The sequence below is a fragment of the Lethenteron reissneri genome, chromosome 69 (assembly GCF_015708825.2).
Source record: "Lethenteron reissneri isolate LAM-NWPU_2019-01 chromosome 69, ASM1570882v1, whole genome shotgun sequence".
Classification (NCBI taxonomy): Eukaryota; Metazoa; Chordata; class Hyperoartia; order Petromyzontiformes; family Petromyzontidae; genus Lethenteron; species Lethenteron reissneri.
Window position 1 is genome coordinate 7,578,136 of NC_083847.1, and position 27,317 is coordinate 7,605,452.

General features: G+C 42.3%; 2 protein-coding genes across 5 annotated transcripts in view; both read right to left on the reverse strand.

Moving 5' to 3' along the window:
• LOC133360458 (mucin-5AC-like) lies at nucleotides 1–27,102 on the reverse strand. 4 transcript variants are annotated; one of them, XM_061579176.1, is made up of 27 exons: nucleotides 26,944–27,102; nucleotides 26,027–26,359; nucleotides 25,795–25,878; nucleotides 25,363–25,518; nucleotides 24,911–25,069; nucleotides 23,896–24,327; nucleotides 23,178–23,246; nucleotides 22,728–23,060; nucleotides 22,491–22,574; nucleotides 22,059–22,214; nucleotides 21,619–21,774; nucleotides 21,187–21,342; nucleotides 20,572–20,727; nucleotides 19,903–20,334; nucleotides 18,795–18,863; nucleotides 18,245–18,676; nucleotides 18,025–18,093; nucleotides 17,427–17,579; nucleotides 14,810–15,241; nucleotides 13,102–13,518; nucleotides 12,296–12,427; nucleotides 11,113–11,199; nucleotides 9,968–10,140; nucleotides 8,308–8,378; nucleotides 6,136–6,287; nucleotides 3,679–3,815; nucleotides 1–2,689 (listed from the first exon to the last, which is right to left on the reverse strand). In XM_061579176.1, the coding sequence occupies exons 19-27, from the start codon at nucleotides 15,153–15,155 to the stop codon at nucleotides 2,588–2,590; spliced, it is 1,617 nt and encodes a 538-aa protein (XP_061435160.1). In that variant the 5' UTR covers nucleotides 15,156–15,241; nucleotides 17,427–17,579; nucleotides 18,025–18,093; nucleotides 18,245–18,676; nucleotides 18,795–18,863; nucleotides 19,903–20,334; nucleotides 20,572–20,727; nucleotides 21,187–21,342; nucleotides 21,619–21,774; nucleotides 22,059–22,214; nucleotides 22,491–22,574; nucleotides 22,728–23,060; nucleotides 23,178–23,246; nucleotides 23,896–24,327; nucleotides 24,911–25,069; nucleotides 25,363–25,518; nucleotides 25,795–25,878; nucleotides 26,027–26,359; nucleotides 26,944–27,102; the 3' UTR covers nucleotides 1–2,587. The 4 variants fall into 4 exon arrangements, with proteins under 4 accessions (XP_061435160.1, XP_061435159.1, XP_061435158.1 ...); XM_061579175.1 differs by having other exon boundaries at nucleotides 12,296–12,424; nucleotides 18,245–18,679; XM_061579174.1 differs by having other exon boundaries at nucleotides 18,245–18,679.
• LOC133360681 (mucin-5AC-like) overlaps nucleotides 21,170–27,317 on the reverse strand; it is a 35,739-nt gene continuing 29,591 nt past the window's right edge. Inside the window, exons 31-34 of the mRNA XM_061579472.1 lie at nucleotides 25,363–25,518; nucleotides 24,911–25,069; nucleotides 22,059–22,214; nucleotides 21,170–21,342 (exon numbers count right to left, since the gene is read on the reverse strand). Of these exons, the coding sequence (XP_061435456.1) occupies nucleotides 21,170–21,342; nucleotides 22,059–22,214; nucleotides 24,911–25,069; nucleotides 25,363–25,518 (644 nt within the window). The remainder of the gene's footprint in view (nucleotides 21,343–22,058; nucleotides 22,215–24,910; nucleotides 25,070–25,362; nucleotides 25,519–27,317) is intronic.

Below are 27,317 nucleotides of genomic sequence, written 5' to 3' on the forward strand. Positions count from 1 at the left end.
GAGGAAAATTTGGGATTTATTGTTTTTATTTGCATAGGACATTTGCAGTGCAGAAGTTGTACAGAACCCCAATCGTCCCCCCATCGTTGCTTAACACTATGCCCGGAGAATGGATACAGCAGATTCATATTGACGATTAAGCAGACATTGTGATGATCTGGGCTTAGGCAGGACATAACAGTTCATTTAAGGAAGAACACGGCACATTGGAGACTATAGCAGTACATTGTAGAGAGCAGGAGAGATGCGGCGAAGTGACCGCTTGGTTGAAAAACAAAAGCCTACACAGCTGAGCCAACAGTTGGGCTTACTGGCTTCACAATTCTTTGGCGACAGCGGATGAACATCATGAACGGCATGAGACCATCACATGAATGTGTGGATACTTTATGCATGAATGGAGCATCAAAGACACTTCACCGTGTGGGTGTGTGATGAACAACTTTAAAGTGATGGGACATCCAGTGGACCATTCGCTGTTACTATTCTATGAAAAGTTTCTGAAATTTCTGAAAGCTCTTGACTGGCTTACACAACTTAATACCGAACTGTTATATGTTGCTATTCCTGCTTGCGACATGCCCATTGTAGAGCCACTAGTACCCGTTGTGTTAACAGAACAAAACCGACTATTAACTCGCAATCGCTGTCCCTGAATTGGGAAACGTGGAATATCGAGGGGGTATGGAATCTGTACAAGTCTTGCAAGTGTAGATGTATGTGTTTGCTTCTATATGCTAATGTGCAAATATGTGCTAATGGATTATAATGTCCACATCTGATCCACAATGGAGAGATAAATTGTATGTATTATATTTGTATTGAACATATGTATCGTGGTGGCAGAGCAGTGGTGCAGTTGTCCGGATTGACAAACGGACTGTAATATATAACAATTATCACTTCATCCGGTCAACGGTGGTGAATCTTTGCTGATTTTATCTGTGCTACATATCGAGTAGTAGAATAGATTAATGAAGTCTAGAGTTTTCCTTGCTGCGGCCTTGCTCAAAGATAGAGGTGTGGTGTCTGTTATGAACCTATAAAGAGAACCAGTAATCTGCTGTAAGAAGAAATAACCCTGAATATGCCCAGTCTTGTCACATCTCTGAAGCTAAGTGGAGTCGGGCCCGGTTAGTGGCTTGATTGGTCCAGTGCCAGGTTCTGGATAAATAATTGGCATTTTTTGTATTATTATGTAAGTGCTGAGTGTAGTCCCTTCGGATGTATGTGTGGTTTGTTTTCTTTCGGATTTTCCAATTTCCTCCCACATTAAGTGCAATTCTCACGAATGGAATCTTCATCGAAGCGAACCCGAGGCGGGTGCAGTTGTCGCCATGAACTGTAGCAATATCTGAGTGATGGATGGTGGGGTTATGCTTAATAGTGCGGTGGTGCGGGGGAAGGGGAGTCACACTTTCAGCTCAGGTGACCAAAAGCCCCGTGCATCGATGGGCTGAGATGTGTTTTTAGTTGTGCAATGTATTTAAGTCGTTATCACTCCTATGTAAGTGCCATGCATATTTCTATGTCTCTAGCAGCAAATATTTATTATCACTATGTTACATTACATGTTCTACTGCAGGACGATCCATTTATAGTTAACCCACTAAAATAATATGGAGAAATCATACATAAAACAACATTTTTTCAAAGCCTCTACATATCTCCCACCAATCTCAATACAATGATGACATTTTAACAATATCCTCTGCCGGATATGGAGCCATCGCTTTCACAATATTCGGTCACTTTTGAGAAGTGATCGAATATTGGAGTATCTATAAATGGACCACCCTGTATATTATAAGTGCAGATGCTTTTGCTGTTGGTGGAGGACGTGATTGTGGTTAATGTTGCCAGTCGTAATGCGTCATCAATGTGTTTTGTGGTGGTGATGGTCGCTGTTGTGGTTGTATCGTTTGTTCCGGTTGCATCGATTTGCGATGACGGATATCTTGACAGGATTGTTGATAATGGTAGTTGCTGTTCTGGTGGTATCAGCGCCTCTTGGTTTTATCGACGATGAGAATCGTAGTGACGATGTTGCTGGTGAGAGGTATTATAGCTACCAAATTTCTGGTTGACCTTCCGGAACATGTAGGGAACTGGTGGCCCCTCCCTCAGTCAGCCACACCTCCTGCTGATAGGCCCCATCCACTCCTCTGCCAATTCCACCCATAACATGAGTTAAGCATAAGGCATGAAAATATAAAATATTGACAAGATCCCAATGTTCACAAATGCGCTTCAGCACACCGGGACAGCCTTTCTGAAACCATCCCTGCCAAACCAGGACGTTTGGTTGCTTTAGGTGATACTGGTGGTGATGGCAAATCTGTCCAGAGAAGATTGTGCGGTCTGATGACGTTTACAAAGATGACGATGAGGATGGTGTATTGTGACAGGCATTACTCTCGTGGCTACAGTAGCAGCGGCTCTGGTTATTTGAGTAATTTGCTGGTGACAGGTGCGATGCGAGTTTTGCCAAATGTGTTTGTCATTGCCGATGTGGGCTGACATTTCTGCAGCTGCTGCTGCTGCTGCTGTTTCCATTGCTGTGTGAGTTGCTTCACCACGGAGATGTTCAGAAAGACTTGCGGAGGTCCAAGTGCGGGTAGTACATTCCCCATGGGATCTTCAGCACTTTGTAGGCGTCGCCTCTGTTCTTGAAGTATCTCACGAGAGCCTGTGATTGTTGGCCAAAAGTGTGTGTGAGGTTGGGAGGTGGGGTAACAAAGATGGAAACAATCAGCCATATTTAGATTTATCCACAAGTATGCACGCCAGTGGCAGCTCCTGCAAAATCTCTCAGGGGGGGCAAATGTTTGGATGATTGATAAGGATAAGGTCCACCCTATGCAATGGATAAATTAACAGCTTAAGCATGTAAAGGCAACTTCACTTCTTTAATATTAATGAAAAATAAAGTGACTCTTACAACACATCTTGTTTGTTTCTATACTCACTATTATTACAATCCACTCAGTTTCTTTTATTAAAGATTCCACTAGGTGGCGACAAATAATATTGTTGACTGAAACGTGCTTACGTATGATGACGTAAGCACGTTAGTGCGAGCCCTCCCGGAAGCCATAGAGAATGCATTGCAGCGCCCGCCGTTCAAAAAAAAACATCTTTGAATGTAAGTCTATGGGAACACTCTGGGCGATTCTCAGCCGGAGTGAAATCGCCCAAAAAGAGGCGGTACTCCACAGAACGTGACATGACGCTGATTGGACTATATCCAGAGGCACAGTGACGGCTAGCGTAACTCTGTGGTTGAGATTTGTGGTGCGTCGCCCAATCGCCCTAATGAAGAAACCGCCCCTGATGCACGCACATGTTTTTTGTGTTTAATTTCTTGCCCTTTCCCCATACCTCCGATTAGCACAGTTGGATACTTACGTAAAGGAGAAGTTCACACTGGAATTGCAATCCAAATTGGTACACCACAGTCAATCGATTGTTGGGTCACATATGGTAGATTTAAAAACGTTGTTCAGCGTGGAAAAATAGGCTAAAATGCTCCCCAGAGGTATAGTCTAGAGCTCCCCCTAATGGAGACTCTTCCATCAACAGTGGCTTGAACATACAGCTTTCGAAGCTGTGCAACGGTGTTTTTGTAAGACGTTAAATACTATACGGACGAAATAATGAACGGGCATGTTGCCATACCAGCACGATGTAGGCGATGATCAGGGCCAACAGAATGAGGCAGCAGAGGGCGATGATGAAGTAGACCCAGTATGGCAGGGATCTGTTCGGACTTGAACTTGTATTCGTATTCGTGTAGTACACCACCTCCTTGTCAACTGCACCGACACACACCGCAGACAATTTTAGCCACGGTTCATAATTCTCTTTCCGGTTTGAAGTCATTGTTTAAAAAAAAATCCTCGATTTCATCACGCTACTGGCATAAGGTCACGATTTCATCCTCACCACTTAATAGTTGTACCGCACCTCTCGTGCGGTAAATTTCGAGGTGCCCTGCGGCAGGAGACCCCCAGTATCGGCAGTTATTGTGTGGCACAAGGTGAAATGTGACATCGGCAACTAAGTGGGAATTATTGTTCCAATAGGGAGTGATATTGGTTACGTGATTTTTTTAAATCCAGTTTCAGTTCTATCAGTAATTGACCATGACGCTGATACACAATGGCCTCCTTTTTGAATAACGTCACGTGATCTTTAACGTCCACTGTGAAGCAGAATGCGCTTATTTGTGGTTAATTAACCCACAGCTTAACCAGCGTGGCCACTGGCCTTGAACCGAGAGTCGCTGCAACAAACGGAAAATGCACTACCGATTGGCCATATTACCAGCCATGTTGATGAATTATTACAAACCAGGGTCCACATTTAATTTAACGATCCTTTGAGTAATGTGTACCATCTCAGCTATTGTTGTCTCATGTTCAAATTTTGTTTCATTTGTTCCATTACCATGAAGTGAATGTATGTCATTTAAATACGATTTGCATAAAAGTACATAAATAGTCCTGTCCTCAAAATCAACCAGAATATGCCTGATCTTGCCGGATTTCAGAGGCCAAGCATGTTTGAGCCTGGATAGTGGTTAAATTGTCCATGCATTGTATAGGTGTGGGCTAATGCAGGTCTGTGTTGTCAACAGAGGGCCATGCTTGAAAAAAAATCACTGCGCAGTCATTTATGCTCTTACATATGTATCGCATGCCTTCACCAATAAACACCATGATGTGATGTGTTTTTTCATTTTAAAAAACACATTTAAACAATAAAATGAGCAATGACTATCAGGATAAATAAAACCTCGTTATTTCGGTATTTGATCATTCATAATTTGGGATAATACGGCACGGTTGCACTTCGGCATATATATAGTGTATATTAGTAATTCGCCATGAGCCAATTTGCCGTTCTGAATGGTCCAATTTCGGCGTACACGTGGAGCGATGCCTGCGCCCCACTACCAAAACAACGACTCAGTATAGTGGCGGTGCGCGTGGTGAGCGTGAGTGCAAGACCTGTTGCTTTGGACTTTACCTTGCTTGTGCACTCTGTGCAAGCCACAACCCTCTCAGAAATCTCGTCTACATCTACATCAAGAAGTAATAGAAAGGGACTGAAGTATAAATCGCTTAGTCTGCCAGACAAATCAAAAGTTTTGGATCGAATTCATGCAGGTGTGTCAATGTGTATGGTGTGTGAAGAGTTTAGAGAACAAATTTGGTGCAGGAAGAATTGTACATAATTCGGAATATTGGATAGTTTGGCAAGGCCAGAGACCCATATGTATCGAATTAAGAAGGGTTTACTATATAACGATATTTCGTAAAACAAACGATATGGTTATGCATCTTAAGGCGTACACATTTTTTTTTTATCATAGTTGTTGAGCACGTGCCCAAAACTCCAACAGGCCATCAATAATCAGCACTGTTAAAATTGTATTAGATAAGAGCTAGTACGTTTTTTTTGTAATTCAGCAAGATTAAAGAGACGACGGCGAATTCTAAATTTGAGAAGTGCGACGAAAGAAGCAGCAAGAACAGGTCCCTGCGGGATGGGCTGGTAGGAACGAACAAATGAATGGCTATAATAATATGAAATGGCAGGGGTACGATACGAAGGGAGAGTTTGAGGCCTAGTTCTAGGCTTTAGGCCTAGCTGTAGGCTTTAGGCCGCTGTGAGTTAATTTTTTATTTAAATGTTTTAATTAAAAACTATCTCAGGGAATTATAAGGGAATGTTACACTTGTTTAGCCAGGAAAGCCTCACTGAGTCTAAAGGTTTTTGTAGGGTCCTGCCAAGTGTTTGCAGTAGGGGGCGATGTTGCTACACCTAATGGGACATCGGACGGACGGACGGACGATATAATCTATTGTAGGCTGGTTCACTTCGTTCCTACCAGTATAACGGTTGTCACCTGGAGTATGGTGGATGAGAGTGATATGGAAGAGACAAAACAGCCATTCTGGTCGGAGTAGTAGTGATAGACGAGCGACAAGGAGGAAACTAACCGTCGGTGAGCAAGTGATCGGAGTCAATCGGCAATATATTATAGGACTGCCGTATCGCGCAAACCCTACCCAGGAATTGTAACGGTGTGGGTTGACGATGGGCTCCATGCCACTCCTCTGTACTCACCGTACACCTTGAGGCTGCCCGGCCGCAGCCGGTACGGTCCCAGGTAGGTCATGTTATTGGTTCCTTCGGTGAACTCTTTCATCAGCGTGGGCACGTTCTCACCACCGTTCTTTAGGAAAGAGCATTTGCCCTCCACAGTAATGGAGCCGATCCTGCAATGAGAGAAGCAAAGCTGCTTCTGTTAAGTCGATTAAAAACATGTACAGTCCACTGCTCGCAGAAAGGACCTCCACTATACCCCGCCACATGCATCCTGTGTTGTACCTATTTATACAGATGGGGGGGGGGGGGGGGGTGGAGTATTTAAACATTGGAAAATAATAAAATCTAACAACCTCCCCGCAACCCAAGAAAGGGTTTTGATAATCTGATCAATGATTGAATTAACAATCTCCAGGACATTAGTCACTTCTGTGGCTGAACTATTCGCTTTTATCGGTGGGTTTGTGGTTAGAGCTCCTTGGCTACCGTGGATGTATTTATGTACGTTGAACTTCTTTTGCACCATACATAGCCAACCGTGCTAATCGGAGGTGCGAGGAAAGGACAAAAAACTAAACACAAAGCCGTTCTCAAGAAATTCGTTTTCAATCTAGAGTATTTAAACGTGCGTAGCTCCTGGAGCTTCCTACTATCAGAACAAAGAGAGACACCCGCAGAAATGCACTCGAAAGGGTGCAATGCACCGACCGTCTTTGATGGATAGCCAAAATCCGCTACGAGGATGACCAGAATTGGCGTGATGGTGTATGTTCCTTGACGAGATCAGCAAGGATAATACTGCAGGTATATTAACCATACATGTTCACCAAATCCTTTACCGTAGACTTTAAGATCCCAGGACATAATCTGAGGAAAAGTATGACATGTGCGTTTGCATCACAGCCCAATTTGCCAAAGTTTTGAGATTACTCACAAATTACGAAATTAGAAATAAAAACGTAGTAACATTGCCCCTTACCGACAGCTTATACGCATTTGCAGGAAGACCCAAGTCGGCCGAAGACATCTAGGATCCTGGACCAAGCCCTCCAGCCCTTATCAGGACTAGGGCTCAGTGTCACCAGTGGTCGGGGAGAGAGCCCCTAGGTCCAGCCAGAGGACGCTGGGATAGCAGGGAGATTAGATAGCCTGCAAGGTCCGGAGGCTGTACCTCCTTAGAATAGGAGCTAAGCGTGAGCGTGGAGCTGTACAAGGTCCGGAGGCTGTACCTCCTCAGGGTAACGGGTGACGGGACCATATACCCCTTTGTGCGATAGGGACTGTGTATTAAGACAATAAACAGTGTGTGCCATAAAGAAGTTCAGAAGTCCGTCCTTTACAACACTACATATGCACCATGTGCTTCACAGGGACAGCTAGCCAATGGGTGGGTTCCTTGGTTAGACTTCCGGTGCATTGGAATAGTTGAGATGAAATAGTGATGTATGGGGTTTGAAATGATGAGGTATTTAAGCTCCGTTATACTTCTAAATGGTAAAATAACGCCATCTAAACAAAACTTCACACTCAGAGAGCAATAATGAACCAGTTTGGAAACAGATGAAATGTCTTCACTTGTGAGGCTTTCGTGACTGCAGGAATTCATCCTCTTTGGTTCTTTCGGTAAAGTCACGTAGATGGAAAATAGAAATAAATAAAATAATAGATCACGACGTTTCGATCGCAACAACAAGCGACTATCTTGTTGTTGCGATCGAAACGTCGTGATCTATTATTTTATTTTATTTATTTTTATTTTCCATCTACGTGACTTTACCGAAAGAACCAAAGAGTATGAGTAAGTTCTAGATTTGAAGCTTTCGTGACTGCAAGGATTCATATTCTAAGGTTTTCGGTAAAGTTACGTAGGTAAAACATTTTAATTAATAAAAGTAAAATAAAATAAAAATCACGACGTTTCGGAGGCAACACAAGCTTCCGTCTTCAGGTCGAACCGTCACAGCACGATAGCTGTATCAAATATCTTACTTGATACAGCAAGTATCTTACTTGATACAGCAATCGTGTTGTGACGGTTCCACCTGAAGAAGGAAACTTGTGTTGACTCCGAAACGTCGTGATTTTTAGTTTTATTTTACTTTAATTCATTTTAATTTAAAATGTTTACCTACGTGGCTTTACCGAACACCTTAGAATATAGTACTGAGTAAGATTAAATGTTGTTCGTACCAGAAGCTTGAGACATTGTATTCCCGGTATAAATATCTTGCCCGCTGTTCTTTCTGGAATAACTTGGTAATCTATGAGAGAACAAAGAGAAAAATATTAGCCTTTCCCGGACAAGAGACATGGCACATGTGGTGGTTGGTACAAGCAGTTATTGGTACATGTAATAGTGTCATACATAGTAATGCAATGCAATTACATCATGCATTTACAAATCATCTAAATGCTACTGCATCTGAATGTTGCCTGACCGGAAACAGTGGAATGTATATGTTATAGAGGGAAAGAGGCCGTCCAGTCATGGGCAGAGGAAAACATGGAAGGTCGGCAGCCGGGGGAGTCAAGAACATGGATAGGTAGGAGAAGGTAATTCCAGACTATGAAGAGTAACAGAGAGGAATAAGCAAAGATTGACTGCGGGCTTCTCCAAAAGCTTTGGATGCTGCAGCAGAGAGTGTTTGTCGGGGAGTAGAGTGAGGTGTGAGGTGAGTGATAAAGGAGCACGTGGAGAGAACTAAAGTGAGATGAGAGGGGAGAGAGATAGGAGGATTGTGTGACCCCCACTTAAACATGGTACAATTGTAATACGAGAGTTCACCGCAGAGGTCGCAACCGGGTACCCGATACCCGTACCCTACCCGATACCCGGCTACCCGTACCCAGCCGGGTACGGGTACGGGTACCCGTTTGCGACCCTGGTGCGGCCGGGTACTGGTAGGCCGTGAGTCACTGGTGAGTAACCGTTTGTCGCACATTTCCCAACGTCTTGTCTCTTCTCACAATTCAAGTTCCTAGAATCAACCCACCCACGCCTGCAACATGGCTTCATCCCAGAGGTCGCAATCAGGTACCCGATACCCGTACCCTACCCGTACCCGGCCGGCCGGGTACGGGTAGGGTACGGTTACGGCCGGGTACGGGTACCCGTTTGCGACCCTGGTGCGTACGGGTAAGGAATCAAAACCCGTTTGCGACCTCTGGGCGCGAGTAACCACCGAGCCGCGTGGAACGGAGTGCAGCCGTGTCAGAGAGAGAGCGAGAGAGCAGAGCTGTCTAGCTGTGGGAAAGAAGTAATAAAGACGAAGACACAAGCCCAGATCGTCGTCGCAGTGGCTTATTTGCGTGGTGGTGCGGGAAGCCGTTGAATCTTAATGGACTCCCCACTGTATTGTATAAAGGCGGTGAGTGGTATAATTCTAGATTTGAAGCTTTGGTGACTGCAAGGATTCATATTCTTAGGTTTTTTTGGTAAAGTCACGTAGGTAAAACATTAAAACATTAAAATTAATAAAAGTAAAATAACATAAAAAATCACGACGTTCCACCTGAAGATGGAAGCTTGTGTTGCCTCCGAAACGTCGTGATTTTTATTTTATTTTACTTTTATTAATTTTAATGTTTTAATGTTTCACCTACGTGACTTTCCCGAAAAAACTTAAGAATATGAGTGGTATAATGTGAGTCGATGAGTGGTGACTGTCATGTGAGCAGGACGTGTCTGATGAAATGTCAGAAGCGCGTCACTGGTCCAGGGGAGACAGTTAATTCAGATGCAGCAGTAGGGTTACGGCGGTATCATTTTTTTCTGATACGATAGAATATCAACTTTCACGATATAATGACCATCACCAAAACTTGTGATATGAATACAGCAGTTCCTTACCTCCGTGGTGATGTTTCTGGCATATTCAATGTAGAGTGGCTTTTCAGGGTTGTAGAGATCCTGATGAAATTCACGATTGATAATGGTGAACTGGACCTTGTATGATTCCAGTTCCTCTGGTTTCTTGGTGGTTGACACTGTGGTGGTGGTTGTCTTCGATTTGGTCGGTTTCACTGAAAATACACAGAGCTCAGATCACACTTGCGCTTATGTTCGAACATGTCTTCATCATCAGCAGCCATGGTCAATCCACTGCTGGATAAACGTATTCTCGAACCGCCATCATCTCTTGACGATCCTACGATGTAACGATCCACCCAGCATGTGCACTGATTGTATCGCTTCATCAACTCAGTGAATTCCCGCAGATGTCCCTGATTCCTTGGACCATCGGCCATCGTGCCCTCTAGCCATGACGTGTCCCGTCCCAAGCCCACTTAGATTGCTGAACAATTTGAGTTATTAACTTAACCTGCGTTTTCTCATCCACGTGTCACTCGTTTTGTCTCAAAGCAATTCTAAACATAGATTTTTCCATGCTTGTTTTCACGCTTAAGCTTCTATTCATGTTTCTGATCGATACCAGCGCTGATAATATGCAACGTAAAAAACTTTATTGTATAGGCACTTAGGAATGTTGCTTCAAATATTATATTTATGAACCTAAGATCATCACTCGCTCGTGTATTTAGAGAATTAATAAAGCACAGAGTGGGATGTGAAATGTCATGGTAGGAAATAATCTGTCATCCCCATGTAGATGGGTGCAGTCGGTTGCCACCTACTGGCAGACTAATGACCTCTTAAATACACCTTGTGCAGCACAGGGACATCTACCACGGGGGGGGGGGGGGGTGTCTGCTTGTCTAGACTGCAGATATAGATTTATTTATTTGTTATCCTGGTCAATATTCGAATATTCTAATGTTAAGAAAATGCAATGCCAAAATATGACTATGGAATAATTATCTTGTCTCTAATTATATGGTTGCAACAATTAAATAAAATTGTCTTATACCCCGATAATGATGCATTACACTTCTATTAGAGCTGTGTTTTGAAGGTGATAGGTCAATCTTACTGACTTGTTTTTTTTACACAACTGGAAAATTAACAATGTTCACGTCCCAATGTCGTGTAGTTACCTGCAGCTGCTGTTGATCGTTTCTTGGAGGCAACCGTGGTTGGTTTTTTAGCCTCAATTTGTTTGTGTGTTGCTGGAACAATCACTTCTGCACAAAATATATATGGATTAGGGTGTATATGTATATAATACAACACGAGACAACTTCATCACTGAATATGATATGTCCACAAAGGAGTTGTTGCCATGGCAGGTTTGGAGTCTTTATCTCTCTTCTAAAGTGACTACCGTCGTCACTGTTCCCATAAACTTCACTCGTTGATTCCTGCACCCATGTTGAAGACTCGGTCTACCAGACTTGACTGTTGCGTCTCATCCATACTGTGTTCAACCAACAAATAGCTATTTTTCGGGTCATTTGGTAAAGTCACGGAGATAGGTTCAAAGAAAATGACAAAAAACTAAAATATTATTTGGGTCTTTCAGTAAAGTCACGTAGATAGGTGATTTTTTGTTATTTTCTTTGAACCTATCTATGTGACATTACCGAAACACCCAAAGAACATGAATTCCTACAGTCACGAAAGCTCGCAACACAAGCGGTCGTCTTCTGGAAAGGGGGGGGGGGTTAGCTCCCAAAGACAAACTGTTTATAAGGGGTTTGAAATGGGCGTAGCCCAAATGTCAGCAGCCAATGGCAATGCAGGTGGTGGGCAGCCAAACCGACGTGGTTGGTTTTCCACCACCTGGCGGCCCTTTGATTGCTGGAAAACCAACCACCATCGGGTTGGCTGCCCACCACCTGCATTACCATTGGCTGCTGACATTTGGGTTACACCCATTTAAAACCCTTATAAACAGTTTGCCTTTGGAAGTTAACCCCCCTTTTCCTGAAAATGACTGCTTGAGTTGCGATCGAAATGTCGTAGTTTTTGTTATTTTATCTGAACCGATCTACCTGACTATTTACAAAAGACCCAAATAATATGAATTCCTGCAGTCACGAAAGCTTTAAGTCAAGATTCAACATATAGCTGGTGAAAACATTTATCTTTCAGCGTCTTCCCTGGCACTGCTTTACATTGGAATTCCATTCTACTGCCTCTCTTCCCTTGTTCAAGTCAATAAATACATTATCTCCGATTGCATTCATGTTTTCAAGATCAATGGTCAATCTTACTGACTTGTTTTCTTTACACAACTGAATACTGCATGATCGTGTCGTCCCAATGTCGTGTAGTTACCTTCAACTGCAGGGGTCTTTTTGGGTTTATTTTTCGTTGTTTCATGAGCAGCTGCTGTTGATCGTTTCTTGGGGGCCACCGTAGTTGGTTTTTTAGCCTCAATTTGTTTGTGTGTTTCTGGAACAATCACTTCTGCACAAAATATATATGGATTAGGGTGTATATGTATATAATACAACACGAGACAACTTCATCACCGCATATGATATGCCCACAGCGGAGTTGTTGCCATGGCAGGTTTGGAGTCTTTATCTCTCTTCTATAGTGACTACCGTCGTCACTGTTCCCATAAACTTCACTCGTTGATTCCTGCACCCATGTTGAAGACTCGGTCTACCAGACGTGGCTGTTGCGTCTCATCCATATTGTGTTCATCCAACAAATAGCTATTTTTCGGGTCATATGGTAAAGTCACGTAGATAGGTTCAAAGAAAATGACAAAAAACTCAAATATTATTTGGGTCTTTCAGTAAAGTCACGTAGATAGGTGATGTTTTGTTATTTTCTTTTAACCTATCTATGTGACATTACCGAAACACCCAAAGAATATGAATTCCTGCAGTCACGAAAGCTTTAAGTCAAGATTCAACATATAGCTGGTGAAAACATTTATCTTTCAGCGTCTTTCCTTGCACTGCATTACATTGGAATTCCATTCTACTGCCTCTCTTCCCTTGTTCAAGTCAATAAATACATTATCTCCGATTGCATTCATGTTTTCAAAATCAATGGTCAATCTTACTGACTTGTTTTCTTTACACAACTGAAGAGTGCATGATCGTGTCATCCCAATGTCGTGTAGTTACCTTCAACTGTAGTGGTCTTTTTGGGTATATGTTTAGTTGTTTCATGAGCAGCTGCTGTTGGTCGTTTCTCAGGGGCCCCTTTGGTTGGGGCCTGAGTAATGGGTGGTGCAGGGGGGCCACCTGCTCTGGAGCAGCAGAATCTGACCTTGTAGTTGTAACATGGCAGTCCTCCTTGATCCTCATTTACACATTTCAGTCCTTCATTCTTGTCACAAGTTATTGTCTGGCCCAATTCCTCCCATGGGGTATTAGGGAATCTCTCTGCTTTGCAGTCAATTTTTTCCACTGATGAGTCAGCCAGACAGACCACTTTCCCTGAGGCTGTGACCTTCTGGTAAGATTCCTCATCTCCGCCATTGTCTAGATCTGGATATTGCTCATCGTACCACTGAGACCAGCCTGTAGCACAGTCTTCTTCTGCAAAGATATCATCTTAATCAGTCTTCAAACGCAAACATATTGGGAGATGTTTAAGACATGTTTATGCATTAAAACAGGCCGAATGACAGTCACCGAACCCCATCCTTGTGTTTCAGTTGATTTTGTTGCCTCAATGTGTTGCTGTGTTGCTGGAACAATCACTTTGCACACAATATACATTAATTAAGGTGTATCTAATATTAAACAATACACATCTTCATCACTGAATAGGATACGTGCACAAAGGAGTTGTTGGCACGGCAGGTTTGTAGTCCTTATCACACTTCTATTGTGACTGCCATGGTCACTGTTCCCATAAACTTGACTCATTAATTTCTGCACCCATACCATTGGAGCCTCATTTGTCAGTAAAAAATATGATAATTGTTTTTTTTACCCTCCTATCTGGCAACAAAACTGACACCTTTTTTTACAAAGAGTCATGTTTGCATAGACCACAATACCTGCAGTCATAGTGGGCCTTTTGGCGTCATCTGGTCCAACACCATGTGAGACTGGGCTCTAAGGAAAGCTGTCTCGGGTGTGGACCAATCAACTTCAAGGACAGTGCATACATTATCAGAGTTGTGTTTTGTTTACATTCCGTCAATGCAAACATGACTCCTTGTAAAAAAGGTGTCGGTTTTGTTGCCAGATAAAAGGGTAAAAAACAATTATCATATTTTGCTACTGGCAAAGGAGGTTCCAATGGTGTAAATGCTTAACCCCGAGCTCTCATACTCTGATGGTGCATTGTCTTTGAGTTGTGCACCTTTTGGCGTCATCTGGTCCAACCCATGTGAGACTAGGCTCTAAGGAAAGCTGTCTCGGGTGTGGACCAATCAACTTCAAGGACAGTGCACATTATCAGAGTTATGTTCTTTTGTTTGTATTATGACTGCAGGTATTGTGGTCTATGCAAACATGACTCTTTGTAATAAAAAGTGTCAGTTTTGTTGCCAGATAGAAGGGTAAAAAAACCAATTATCCTGCACCCATGTTGAAGACTTTGTCTACCAGAGCTGACTGTTGCATCTCATCCATACTGTATTCAACCAACATTTAGCAGGTGATAAAATGTGTCCGTCTGCGTATTCCCTTGCACTGCTTTACTTTGAAATTCCCTTTTATTGCCTATTTTACTATGTGGCTACAACCTCGTTCAATGCAATGCGTACATTAACATATATCTATTATACCTTCAAAACTGTTTGTTAATAACCACTTGCCATTTTCGGCTGATGCTCAAGAATTGATGAATAAATAATGTCACGTGTCATAGAATTACCTTCAGCTGCGGTGGTCAGTCTTGGAGTTGTTGATTTCTCTGGATTCTTCAGAGTTGTCCAAGGACCGACTGTTTTGGGTGGATGTTTAGTTTCCTTCCTGGGTGGAGCATTAGTTGTGATCGGATGAGGACTTACCACCTCAGAGCAGCAGAACCTGACCATGTAGTTGAAGCATGTCAATATGCCCTGGTTCTCATTCGCACATCTCAAGCCGGTCTCCTTATCACAGGTGATCGTTTGCCATAGTTTTTTCCAATTCTTATGTGGGAACTTATCCGCTCTGCAGTCGATTTTTTCTACAAAGGTGTTATCCGGGCAGACCACTTTGCCCGACTCTATGACCATTTGGTAGGTTTCCACATCGCCTCCATTTGCCTCAGTTGGAGTGTGCTCGTCGAACCACTGGGACCAGCCCGTACTGCAATGCTCTTCTGCAAAAGCGGACATTTTCCAACAAGACATTTTCAGATATATTAAAACATTGACTTAAAGCTTTCGTGACTGCAGGAATTCATATTCTTTGGGTCTTTCGGTAAAGCCACGTAGATAGAAAAAAATCTAAATAATAACAATATCACGACGTTTCGATCGCAACACAATCAATCGTCTTCAGGTGAAAAGAAGACAATTGATTGGGTTGTGATTGAATCGTCGTGATATTATTGTTATTATTTTGATTATTTTTCTATCTACGTGGCTTTACCGAAAGACCTAAATAATAGTTTAAAACATGTCTTCGTATTCTCCACAATTTTATCCCAATTGTGCTGTGGGCATCACGTCACAGGACAAAGCATACTTTACGATCTCACAGAGCAGTGCAACCCTTCATGTTAGAGAACAGCCCAACAGAAACGGATATGATGGCGCATCTTTTGAGATCTTTTCAAGTGACCTGTGCTCCAGACATAGTTAGAATGAAGCACTTCCCACCCGCCCCCCACTCACTCTGTACATAAAATTGAGGTGTGTCATATGACAGTCAAACTGATGATTTAATTTTGAGAGGGCAGAGCCACATACAGTTGAGGACCCGGTGGCTGCCTGAATTCACGCCCAAAACCTTATCAGTGCTCTAACCTCTGAGCCACTCGGCAACCTCAGAAGGTTATTCTGGCACCCCCCCACCCACCTCTCAGGCTCAGTCCTTTGTTATGTAGACTAGCCGTAGTCTCAAGCCGCACCTTGCCATAATAAAGGCTCAGTCCTTTGTTATGTAGACTGGCCATAGTCTCAAGCCGCACCTTACCATAATAATAAAAAGTGGGCCGTTCCTGGCCCATTACCCCCACCCTCAAACAGTATATATACGGGGTAGTATCCCTTGGAATCTCTCATTTACTTGATACAGCTATCGTGCTGTGACGGTTCCACCTGAAGATGGAAGCTTGTGTTGCCTCCGAAACGTCGTGATTTTTATTTTATTTTTATTTTACTTTTATTCATTTGTATTTTTTACCTACGTGACTTTACCGAAAAAACCTAAGAATATGAATACTTGCAGTCACCAAAGCTTCAAATCTAGAGTTATATTTCTAAACTGCTGGTGAAAGAGCCTACACCAAAGGCGGCTAAATAGTGGATGTGATGGTTGCACATATAGCCATCGCATATCCACCCTGACCAATGAACTGCTCACACCCAGTGCAGTATTTGTGCATGCTGTGACTGATATTTGATATAGATGTTCACACATCCCAAATGTTCACGTGCATGGTGTAACTCAGTTATTTTTAAATCCTTTATATTAAGTTCGCTTGCTTGCTTGCTTGCATGCTTGCTTGCTTACGACCGTGCAAATCTTTCGGTCGTTTTTTAACCCACTTCCCATGATCCAATCGAGCTGACATTTTCCACACAGACTCGTTGTACCAGACAATTAATGTTCGTGAAAAAAATTCCCAAAATGTTGCACTTTTTAGGCAAAAAAAAATATTTTACATATATTCAAAAGAACTCATTCTTGGCTTTGGCTGAACGTCACAGTATAAGAGCCCAGAGCGTAACCCCTCCACAGGCCGTGGTGGAGTAGCGCAGTTGGTAGCGCCCTCGCTTCCCATGCCAAAGGTTGCGGGATCGATCCCCGCGTCCTCCACAGGCGAATATATTTTTAAATCCTTTATATTAAGTTCGCTGCCACGCATATAAAAGATTTATAGTGATAAACTTTATTTTTACGGGTTATACTTATTTTATATAGATTTTCACATATCTACATACACCTCAGTCCCCAGCAATACAAATATGCAACATTGTACAGTAAACCAAATCGATTGACATTTTCCCACGTGACAATTTCATTTGATTGACTCTGTCCGGTAGTGGAGGGTTATAGTTAAAATTTGACTTTATACTTTCACGATCTTACCCCATAGAAACAAATTATAATTCACATTGGTCGTGAAAGCCTACGTATAAAAATATACAGTTTTTCAACTCGACAAGATATAAACACTTCATAAAGAATTCTTCTTAAATATGGAGCATATATTTTCGTGGTGAAATTCATATTCCTATTATGATGGCCAAGGATACATAACTCACCTGGATTTTTGAAAATTCTATTGATCAAAACGTATTAAATTATGCAGGCCATTATTTGGGAAAACAACGTACCGTCATCTTCCGTCGTTGTAGATATTGCTTTTTTGGTTGAGGTTTGTGGTGCTTTTGTGGAGACATCTGGAGTCTTTTGTTTCGGAGCTGCTGAGCTTTTCACTACAGCACTCCGTTCCGTTGACTTTTCTTCAACTGCTTGTGAGGACGTCACTTGGAGAGAAACGCGGCAGAAAGAAAACGCAATGAGTGTGGGGAGGTTCAACTATGAGTTTGATTTATTCACTTTCCCTACAATGGTGATAATGAAGCTCTCGCACAATGCAGACCAATTCAATTCTGATCAAGTGTGGTCAAAATTGGAAATCACTGCTGTATCCCTGTTTATTTTACATTGGAACGTGTAAGTTGCCTATGCAAACTGAAGTAAAAAATGTGAGCGTCAAAAATCCCCGGTCAAATGTCATATTATCCAAATATGATGTTGTAACTAAGTTACAGTGGGTAAGGATATATGTCAAATACTGTCTTTAAAATGTAATACAAGTTTCATGAATGAAATCTTGACAATTATGATGAAATGGTCTTTTAAAAAAGATGATTAGAAAAACGAACACTTATTTTCTTAAAATATGCTGTCACGTTTTCCATGATTTACCTTTAGGTGTTGGTTTTACAGATGGCCGTGGTGCCTGTTCTGTTGCTTGTGTCACAGGAACACTGCGGCCTGCAAATAAAACGACAGAACTTAAATACATCAAATTATATAGATTTGGTGTATCCAATTTATGTTCTAAATGCAATGACATTTATTAAGTATGAAGAAAACTTTTGCTCATTAAAATCAATACTGATCACTATTCTCACTCCAAGTTTACCGTCAGCTGCAGTGGTCTCTTCGGGCACTGGTGGCGACTCTGGTTTGCTTTTCTTTGTTTCTGGAGCAGCTTCTGTCGATGCTTTCTCAGGGGCCCCTTTGGTTGGGGTCTGAGTAATGGGTGGTGGCGGGAGGCCACCTGCTCTGGAGCAGCAGAATCTGACCTTGTAGTTGTAACATGGCAGTCCTCCTTGATCCTCATTCACACATTTCAGTCCTTTATTCTTGTCACAAGTTATTGTCTGGCCCAATTCCTGCCATGAGGTATTAGGGAATCTCTCTGCTTTGCATTCAATGTTTTGCACTGGTGAGTCAGGCAGACAAACCACTTTCCCTGAGGCTATGACCTTCTGGTAAGATTCCTCATCTCCGCCATTTTCTTCATCAGGATATTGCTCATCGTACCAGTCAGACCAGCCTGGAGCGCAGTCTTCTTCTGCAAATAAATGATCTTATCAGTTATCAAATGCAAACAGATTGTGGAAAAGATTTAAGCCCTATTCATGCATTCAAACATGCCTCGTGACTTGTTACCACAATGCAATGCTTACCTTGTTCGGTGGGTGTTTTAGTTGGTTTTGAGGCCTCGATTGGTTGCTGTGTTGCTGGAACAATCAATTCTGCAAAAGAATATACGTGAATTATGGTGTGTATAGTATGAAATAAAACACATCATCATCACTGAATATGATACGTCCCAAAATCAAGTGTTTTTTCAGGACAGATTCGAGTTTCTCTTGATTGCAGTGAAGTGAAACCAAGTGTTGGGTGTAGACATTGAAATGGAAGACTTCCATAAAGTGACCAACTGGTTGGCTTTTTACACCGTTTGATTTTTAAAAAGTTGTTAACATTGATTTATACGGACGAGTGGAATGGGGGAATAATAACTTCAGAAAATGCGTATCTGGAGCAGTGTGTGAACATCACCACTTTGGAAATTATCCACGTGCAGTGTGTGCCTGTTAAATACATGTATTACCTGAAGCATAGTGTTTATCAATATAATATACATACACGGTGGCTTTCGAACGTGTATTTTTGTTAACATGGATTATAATATATCGTTATTTTACCTCTCAAAAACGTGTTAAATGTAATTTTCAATATATTTTTGAACGTACATTTTTTGTAAGTCAAACATTACAAACACGCGTCCAAGCATTATGCTCGTATCCCAAACTATAGGGTTGCAATTGTTGATTCAAAGTTGTCATTGGTCCCAAAGAGATGCAATACTTCCTCTTGGTGGAATGTTTGCAAGGTGAAGGGTGACAATATTACCGACTTAACATTTTAACACGTCAGAGGCTTTCGCGACCAATATCATCCATAAAATAGGTTTTTAGGGTTAAACCCGCTACCACACAACACAGCCAATTAGTAAGGTTTGTCGCATAAACAAAACATGCCAAATCATTACTAGTGTGTTGAAGATTGCAAATGGGGATTTGCTCTCCAACACACTGGTGTACTGTACTAGTAACGAATTTGCATGTTCTGTTTAGGTGACAAACCTTACTAATTGGCTGTGTCGGGTGGTGGCGGGTTTAACGACGTACGTATATTCACGCGATCTAATATTATGGATGACTTCATATTGTTTTATAACTCGTAGAGAATGTCTGTTGTTCATGTGCCCAGTGTTGTCATAGTCACCTTCAGCTGCAGTGGTCTCTTCGGGCACTGGTGGCGACTCTGGTGTGCTTTTCTTTGTTTCTGGAGCTGCTTCTGTCGATGCTTTCTCAGGGGCCCCTTTGGTTGGAGCCTGAGTAATGGGTGGTGGAGGGAGGCCACCTGCTCTGGAGCAGCAGAATCTGACCTTGTAGTTGTAACATGGCAGTCCTCCTTGATCCTCACTCACACATTTCAGTCCGTTATTCTTGTCACAAGTGATTGTCTGGCCCAATTCCTGCCATGGGGTATTAGGGAATCTCTCTGCTTTGCATTCAATGTTTTGCACTGGTGAGTCAGGCAGACAAACCACTTTTCCTGAGGCTATGACCTTCTGGTAAGATTCCTCATCTCCGCCATTTTCTTCATCAGGATATTGCTCATCGTACCAGTCAGACCAGCCTGGAGTACAGTCTTCTGCAAAGATACATTCTTAATCAGTTTTCAAACTATGACTATGCATATATCAACTCCATTTACTCTAAGAGATTGTTCTGAAAGCTATAAAATGTATCAAACCTATGAATGTCCCATTGGTAGGAGTGTACATCAAAATATGAATTTACATACAGCAAGTATTGAGTGAATCTCTACATCATGTATGGACTGTACATAGAGCTACTGTATTTTCTTTGAAAATCAACCTGAACACACCTGGCCCTTCGGAGGGTGAGGGTTCTAGCTTCTTGATGCCAGAGGTTGAAGGTGCGGGTGACTTCTCCTTCGGTGCAGTTGGTTCTTGAGGAGGAGCGCCACTCTCTTCAGGAGCTGGCTTTGTTGATTTTTCCTCAACCGGAGGTTTCGGTGTCACTTTGAAAGAAAAGCAAGGGATGGATGTTGACAGAATGAAGATTGCTGATGCATTCTCAATTACCCCTTGAAAAATGTTGTAAACAACCTTCAGACGATACTTTTAATCTGCCTTTCAAATGAGTTACTGGAAAGTGTTCTAAAATAATGTACAATTTTGCCAAACCACTGTTCATTTAAGGCCTCCTCACGCTCTCTTTAGTGTGAATGTGGGGATCATGGATGGGGAAACATGGAAGTACAGCACAATAAAGGGTTCTGGCATTCTGCACTCTGTAGTCCACATTGTAAATATTCAGCCTTATGACATCAGTTATGCAGGTAGTCACCCATTTAAAAGTCATCCTTGCGTCACCCTATTTAGTTTCTAGCATCTAACACAATCAGTCACATTCTGTGTGATTTGATCCTAAGCAGTATAAATCTGTATATAAATATACTCTTAGAAAATGAACACACCTGGCCCTTCTGAGGGCGATGGTTCTGGCTCCTTGTTGCTGGCGGTTGGAGGTGCGGGTGACTTCTCCTTCGATGCAGTTGGTTCTTGAGGAGGAGCGCCACTCTCTTCTGGAGCTGCCTTTGTTGGCTTTTCCTCAACCGGGGGTTTCGGTGTCACTTTGAAAGAAAATCAAGATACAGATGTTGAAAGAATGTACATTTAAAAGACGTGGGAAGATGGACACACAGTAGAATAAATGCGTTTAGCATTCAGCCCTCTGCCGCCTATAACTTGCAGTTTATAACTCACATTGTGGACGTGGTCACCCGTTCATGCCATTCAGTTACAAACATACTTCGTCTCTGAGATCTAAAAATGTAGTTGCATTTTGCGTGATTTGATTATGAGCATTATGTATCACGTGTTTTTATATTCTTAGAACATGGACACACCTGGCCCTTCTGGCTTTGAGGGTTCTGGCTCCTTGATGCCAGAGGTTGGAGGTGCGGGTGTCTTGTCCTTCGGTGCAGTTGGTTCTTGAGGAGGAGCGCCACTCTCTTCAGGAGCTGGCTTTGTTGGCTTTTCCTCAATGGGGGGTTTTGGTGTCACTTTGAAAGAAAGTCAAGGGATGGATGTTGACAGAATGTAGATTGTTTAGACGTGGGAGCATGGACATACAGAACAATAAAGGTGCGTGGCATTCTGCCCTCTCCAGCCACATTGTAAAAATTTTGCCCATGATATCTGTTACACAAGTAGTCACCAATCCAAACCTCATCCAGGTGCAATTTTAATTCGATTATGAAATCTAACATATTAAGTCGCATTGTATGATTTGATCCTAATTATTATACAGCCGGTATATATATAAAATATTGCAAAATGAACACACCTGGCCCTTCTGGGGGTGATGGTTCTGGCTCCTTGTTGCTGGAGGTTGGAGGTGCGGGTGACTTCTCTTTCGATGCCGTTGGTTCTTGAGGAGGAGCGCCACTCTCTTCTGGAGCTGCCTTTGTTGGCTTTTCCTCAACCGGGGGTTTCGGTGTCACTTTGAAAGAAAATCAAGATACAGATGTTGAAAGAATGTACATTTAAAAGACGTGGGAAGATGCACACACAGTAGAATAAATTCGTTTAGCATTCAGCCCTCTGCCGCCTTTAACTAGCAGTTTATAACTCACGTTGTGGACGTGGTCACCCGTTCATGCCATTTAGTTACAAACATACTTCGTCTCTGAGATCTAAAAATGTAGTTGCATTTTGCGTGATTTGATTATGAGCATTATATATCATCTGTTTTTATATTCTTAGAACATGGACACACCTGACCCTTCTGGCTTTGACGGTTCTGGCTCCTTGATGCCAGAGGTTGGAGGTGCGGGTGTCTTGTCCTTCGATGCAGTTGGTTCTGGAGGAAGAGTGCAAACCTCACTGATTGGCTTTGCCAGGTGGTGGTGCATTTACATACACATTTACCTGATTAACCCAAAAAAACACAATTATGAATGATGGCATTTCATATGTTATCGATGTGATTTTGCAACTAATTCCAGAATGGTACCTGGGCTTGCTTTAGATGGAATTGGTGCAGGGGGTCCACCTGCTCTGGAGCAGCAGAATCTGACCTTGTAGTTGTAACATGGCAGAAAGTCCTGATCGTTATTAGAGCATTTTAAGCCTGTGCTCTTGTCACAAGTGATCGTCTGGCCCAATTCCTCCCATGGAGTATTAGGGAATCTCTCTGCTTTGCAGTCAATTTTTTCCACTGATGAGTCAGGCAGACAGACCTCTCTCCCCGAGTCTATAACCTTTTGGTAGGATTCCTCATCTCCGCCATTTTCTTCATCAGGGTATTGATCATCATACCACTCAGACCAGCCTAAAGCACACTCGTCTGCAAAAATATAACATTAATCAGTGATGAAATTCCAGCAGATTTTGCAAAATATTTCAACCATATGTATGCATTCAAACAGGCCTCAAGATTATGTTACCACACTCTAATCCTTACCTTGTTTGGTGGGTGTTTCATTTGGTTTTGTAGCCTCAATTGGTGGCTGTGTTGCTGGAACAATCCATTCTGCAAAAAATATACTTGAATTATGATGTGTGTATCGCATAAATAATACACATCATCATTATCACTGAATATTACATCTCCCAAAATAATTTTTGATCGGACAGATAAGTAGTTTTGAGTTTGGTAACATTGAATCATAGGGACGAGTGGAATGTGGAACAATAACTTCAGAAAATTAGAATCTGGAGCACTGTGTTAACATCAGAAATTGGGAAATTAGCCAGGTGTAATGTGTGTATTTATTACGTGGATACCTGTAGCATGATGTTTATCTATATAGCATGCGTACACGGGCAATGTATTTTACTTGATTTTGTTTAATTTTCAAACGTTCATTATTTAAACGTGTATTATAACCTATCATGTGATGTCACAAAACGTCTTTAAAGTAATTTTAAATGTTTTTGATCTCACGTGTTTCGAATATATTCATAAGTCAAATATTGGAAAAACTGCCAAAGCATTGTTATTATTATTTTCCAAACTATATGTTTTAAGTGTTGAGTAAAAGCTGTCTTTGATGCCAATAAAGATACACTACTTCTGATTGGTAGAATGTTTACAAGGTGAAGGTCGGTAATGTTACTGACGTGATTTAATTTAACTAGCAGAGAATTGATGTTGTTCATGTTCCAATTGTCATAGTTACCTTCACCTATAGTCGTCTCTTTAGGCACTGGTGGGGACTTTGGTTTCCTTTTCGTTGTTTCCGGAGCAGCTGCTGTTGGTGGAATTTCAGGGGCCCCTTTGGTTGGGGCCTGAGTAATGGGTGGTGCAGGGGGGCCACCTGCTCTGGAGCAGCAGAATCTGACCTTGTAGTTGTAACATGGCAGTCCTCCTTGATCCTCATTTACACATTTCAGTCCTTTATTCTTGTCACAAGTTATTGTCTGGCCCAATTCCTCCCATGGGGTATTAGGGAATCTCTCTGCTTTGCATTCAATGTTTTGCACTGGTGAGTCAGGCAGACAAACCACTTTCCCTGAGGCTATAACCTTCTGGTAAGATTCCTCATCTCCGCCATTTTCTTCATCAGGATATTGCTCATCGTACCAGTCAGACCAGCCTGGAGTACAGTCTTCTGCAAAGATACATTCTTAATCAGTCTTCAAACTGTTACTATATATCAACTCCATTTCTACAAAGTAATGTTCTGACAGCTATAAAATGCATGATACCTATGAATGCACGCTGGCTACAAGTGTACAGTAAAACATGTATTTACGTACAGCAAGTATACAGTGAGTCTTTATCATGAATGGATTGAACATAGAGCTACTTAAATTGTTGTTGAATATCAACCCGAAAGCCTGGTGAGCTGCCATACCCCTTCTGTTAGCACCAAATACATTTACAAAGTCACGGTCGCTCAATTACTCTGACACAGGCTGACCTACTGCTTCGTAAATTCCTCCTATTCTTTACCAATCCAGCCTAGAGTCTGTTAGTCATACCCTGTTCCAGTAAATGAGCCAAGTTTGGGAATGGAAGACTGTAAAGCAGGACAAAAGCCCAAATTGTAAATGCTGAAGGACACTAGGATAGCCTTTTTGTCACCGGGAATGTCCTAGCACAACCAGAACATATGGTTGCTTTGACTGAACATATGATTGCTTGCAATATATTATCCACATGCGATGTTGCAACTATTTCCACCATTGTACCTGGGCCTGGAGTTGCGGGTGATGGTTCTGGCTCCTTGCTACTGGAGGTTGGAGGTGCGGGTGTCTTTTCCTTCGATGCAGTTGGTTCTTGAGGAGGAGCGCCACTCTCTTCAGGAGCTTGCTTTGTTGGCTTTTCCTCAACGGGGGATTTTGGTGTCACTTTGAAAGAAAGTCAAGGGATGGATGTTGACAGAATGTAGATTGTTTAGACGTGGGAGCATGGACATACATACAGAAAAATAAAGGTGCGTGGCATTCTGCCCTCTCCAGCCACATTGTAACAAAAATTGCCTATGATATCTGTTACACAAGTAGTCACCAATCCAAACCTCATCCAGGTGCAAGTTTGATTTGATTTTGAGATCTAACATATTAAGTCGCATTGTATGATTTGATCCTAATTATTATACAGCCAGAACATATATATATAAAATCTTGCAAAATGAACACACCTGGCCCTTCTGGGGGTGATGGTTCTGGCTCCTTGTTGCTGGAGGTTGGAGGTGCGGGTGACTTCTCCTTCGATGCAGTTGGTTCTTGAGGAGGAGCGCCACTCTCTTCTGGAGCTGCCTTTGTTGGCTTTTCCTCAACCGGGGGTTTCGGTGTCACTTTGAAAGAAAATCAAGATACAGATGTTGAAAGAATGTACATTTAAAAGACGTGGGAAGATGGACACACAGTAGAATAAATGCGTTTAGCATTCAGCCCTCTGCCGCCTATAAATTGCAGTTTATTACTCACGTTGTGGACGTGGTCACCCGTTCATGCCATTTAGTTACAAACATACTTCGTCTCTGAGATCTAAAAATGTAGTTGCATTTTGCGTGATTTGATTATGAGCATTATATATCATGTGTTTTTATATTGTTAGAACATGGACACACCTGGTCCTTCTGGCTTTGAGGGTTCTGGCTCCTTGATGCCAGAGGTTGGAGGTGCGGGTGTCTTGTCCTTCGATGCAGTTGGTTCTGGAGGAAGAGTGCAAACCTCACTGATTGGCTGTGCCAGGTGGTGGTGCATTCACATTCACCTGATATAACCCAAAAAAACACAATTATGAATGATGGCATTTAATATATTATCGATGTGATTTTGCAACTAATTCCAGAAGGGTACCTGGGCTTGCTTTAGATGGAATTGGTGCAGGGGGTCCACCTGCTCTGGAGCAGCAGAATCTGACCTTGTAGTTGTAACATGGCAGTCCTCCTTGATCTTCATTTACACATTTCAGTCCTTTATTCTTGTCACAAGTTATTGTCTGGCCCAATTCCTCCCATGGGGTATTAGGGAATCTCTCTGCTTTGCATTCAATGTTTTGCACTGGTGAGTCAAGCAGACAAACCACTTTCCCTGAGGCTATAACCTTCTGGTAAGATTCCTCATCTCCGCCATTTTCTTCATCAGGATATTGCTCATCGTACCAGTCAGACCAGCCTGGAGTACAGTCTTCTGCAAAGATACATTCTTAATAAGTCTTCAAACTGTTACTATATATCAACTCCATTTCTACAAAGTAATGTTCTGACAGCTATAAAATGCATGATACCTATGAATGCACGCTGGCTACGAGTGTACAGTAAAACATGTATTTACGTACAGCAAGTATACAGTGAGTCTTTATCATGAATGGATTGAACATAGAGCTACTTAAATTTTTGTTGAATATCAACCCGAAAGCCTGGTGAGCTGCCATACCCCTTCTGTTAGCACCAAATACATTTACAAAGTCACGGTCGCTCAATTACTCTGACACAGGCTGACCTACTGCTCCGTAAATTCCTCCTATTCTGCTACCAATCCAGCCTAGAGTCTGTTAGTCATACCCTGTTCCAGTAAATGAGCCAAGTTTGGGACCGGAAGACTGTAAAGCAGGACAAAAGCCCAAAGTTTAAATGCTTCAGGACACTAGGATAGCCTTTTTGTCACCGGGAATGTCCTGGCACAACCAGAACATATGGTTGCTTTGACTGACCATATGAGTGCCTGCAATATAATATCCACATGTGATGTTGCAACTACTTCCACCATTGTACCTGGGCCTGGAGTTGCGGGTGATGGTTCTGGCTCCTTGCTACTGGAGGTTGGAGGTGGGGGTGTCTTTTCCTTCGATGCAGTTGGTTCTTGAGGAGGAGCGCCACTCTCTTCAGGAGCTGGCTTTGTTGGCTTTTCCTCAACGGGGGGTTTTGGTGTCACTTTGAAAGAAAGTCAAGGGTTGGATGTTGACAGAATGTAGATTGTTTAGACGTGGGAGCATGGACATACTGAACAATAAAGGTGCGTGGCATTCTGCCCTCTCCAGCCACATTGTAAAAAAATTGCCTTAGATATTTGTTACACAAGTAGTCACCAATCCAAACCTCATCCAGGTGCAAGTTTAATTCGATTATGAGATCTAACATATTAAGTC

Coding starts and splice junctions, on each gene's coding strand:
- LOC133360458 (XM_061579176.1), bottom strand. CDS start 15,155: ATGGTCATAGAGTCGGGCAAAGTGGTCTGCCCGGATAACACCTTTGTA. Junction 13,519..14,809: donor ACTGACCACCGCAGCTGAAG/GTAATTCTATGA, acceptor ATATCTTTGCAG/AAGAAGACTGTGCTACAGGC. Junction 2,690..3,678: donor TCATCGCCTACATCGTGCTG/GTATGGCAACAT, acceptor CAACAATCACAG/GCTCTCGTGAGATACTTCAA.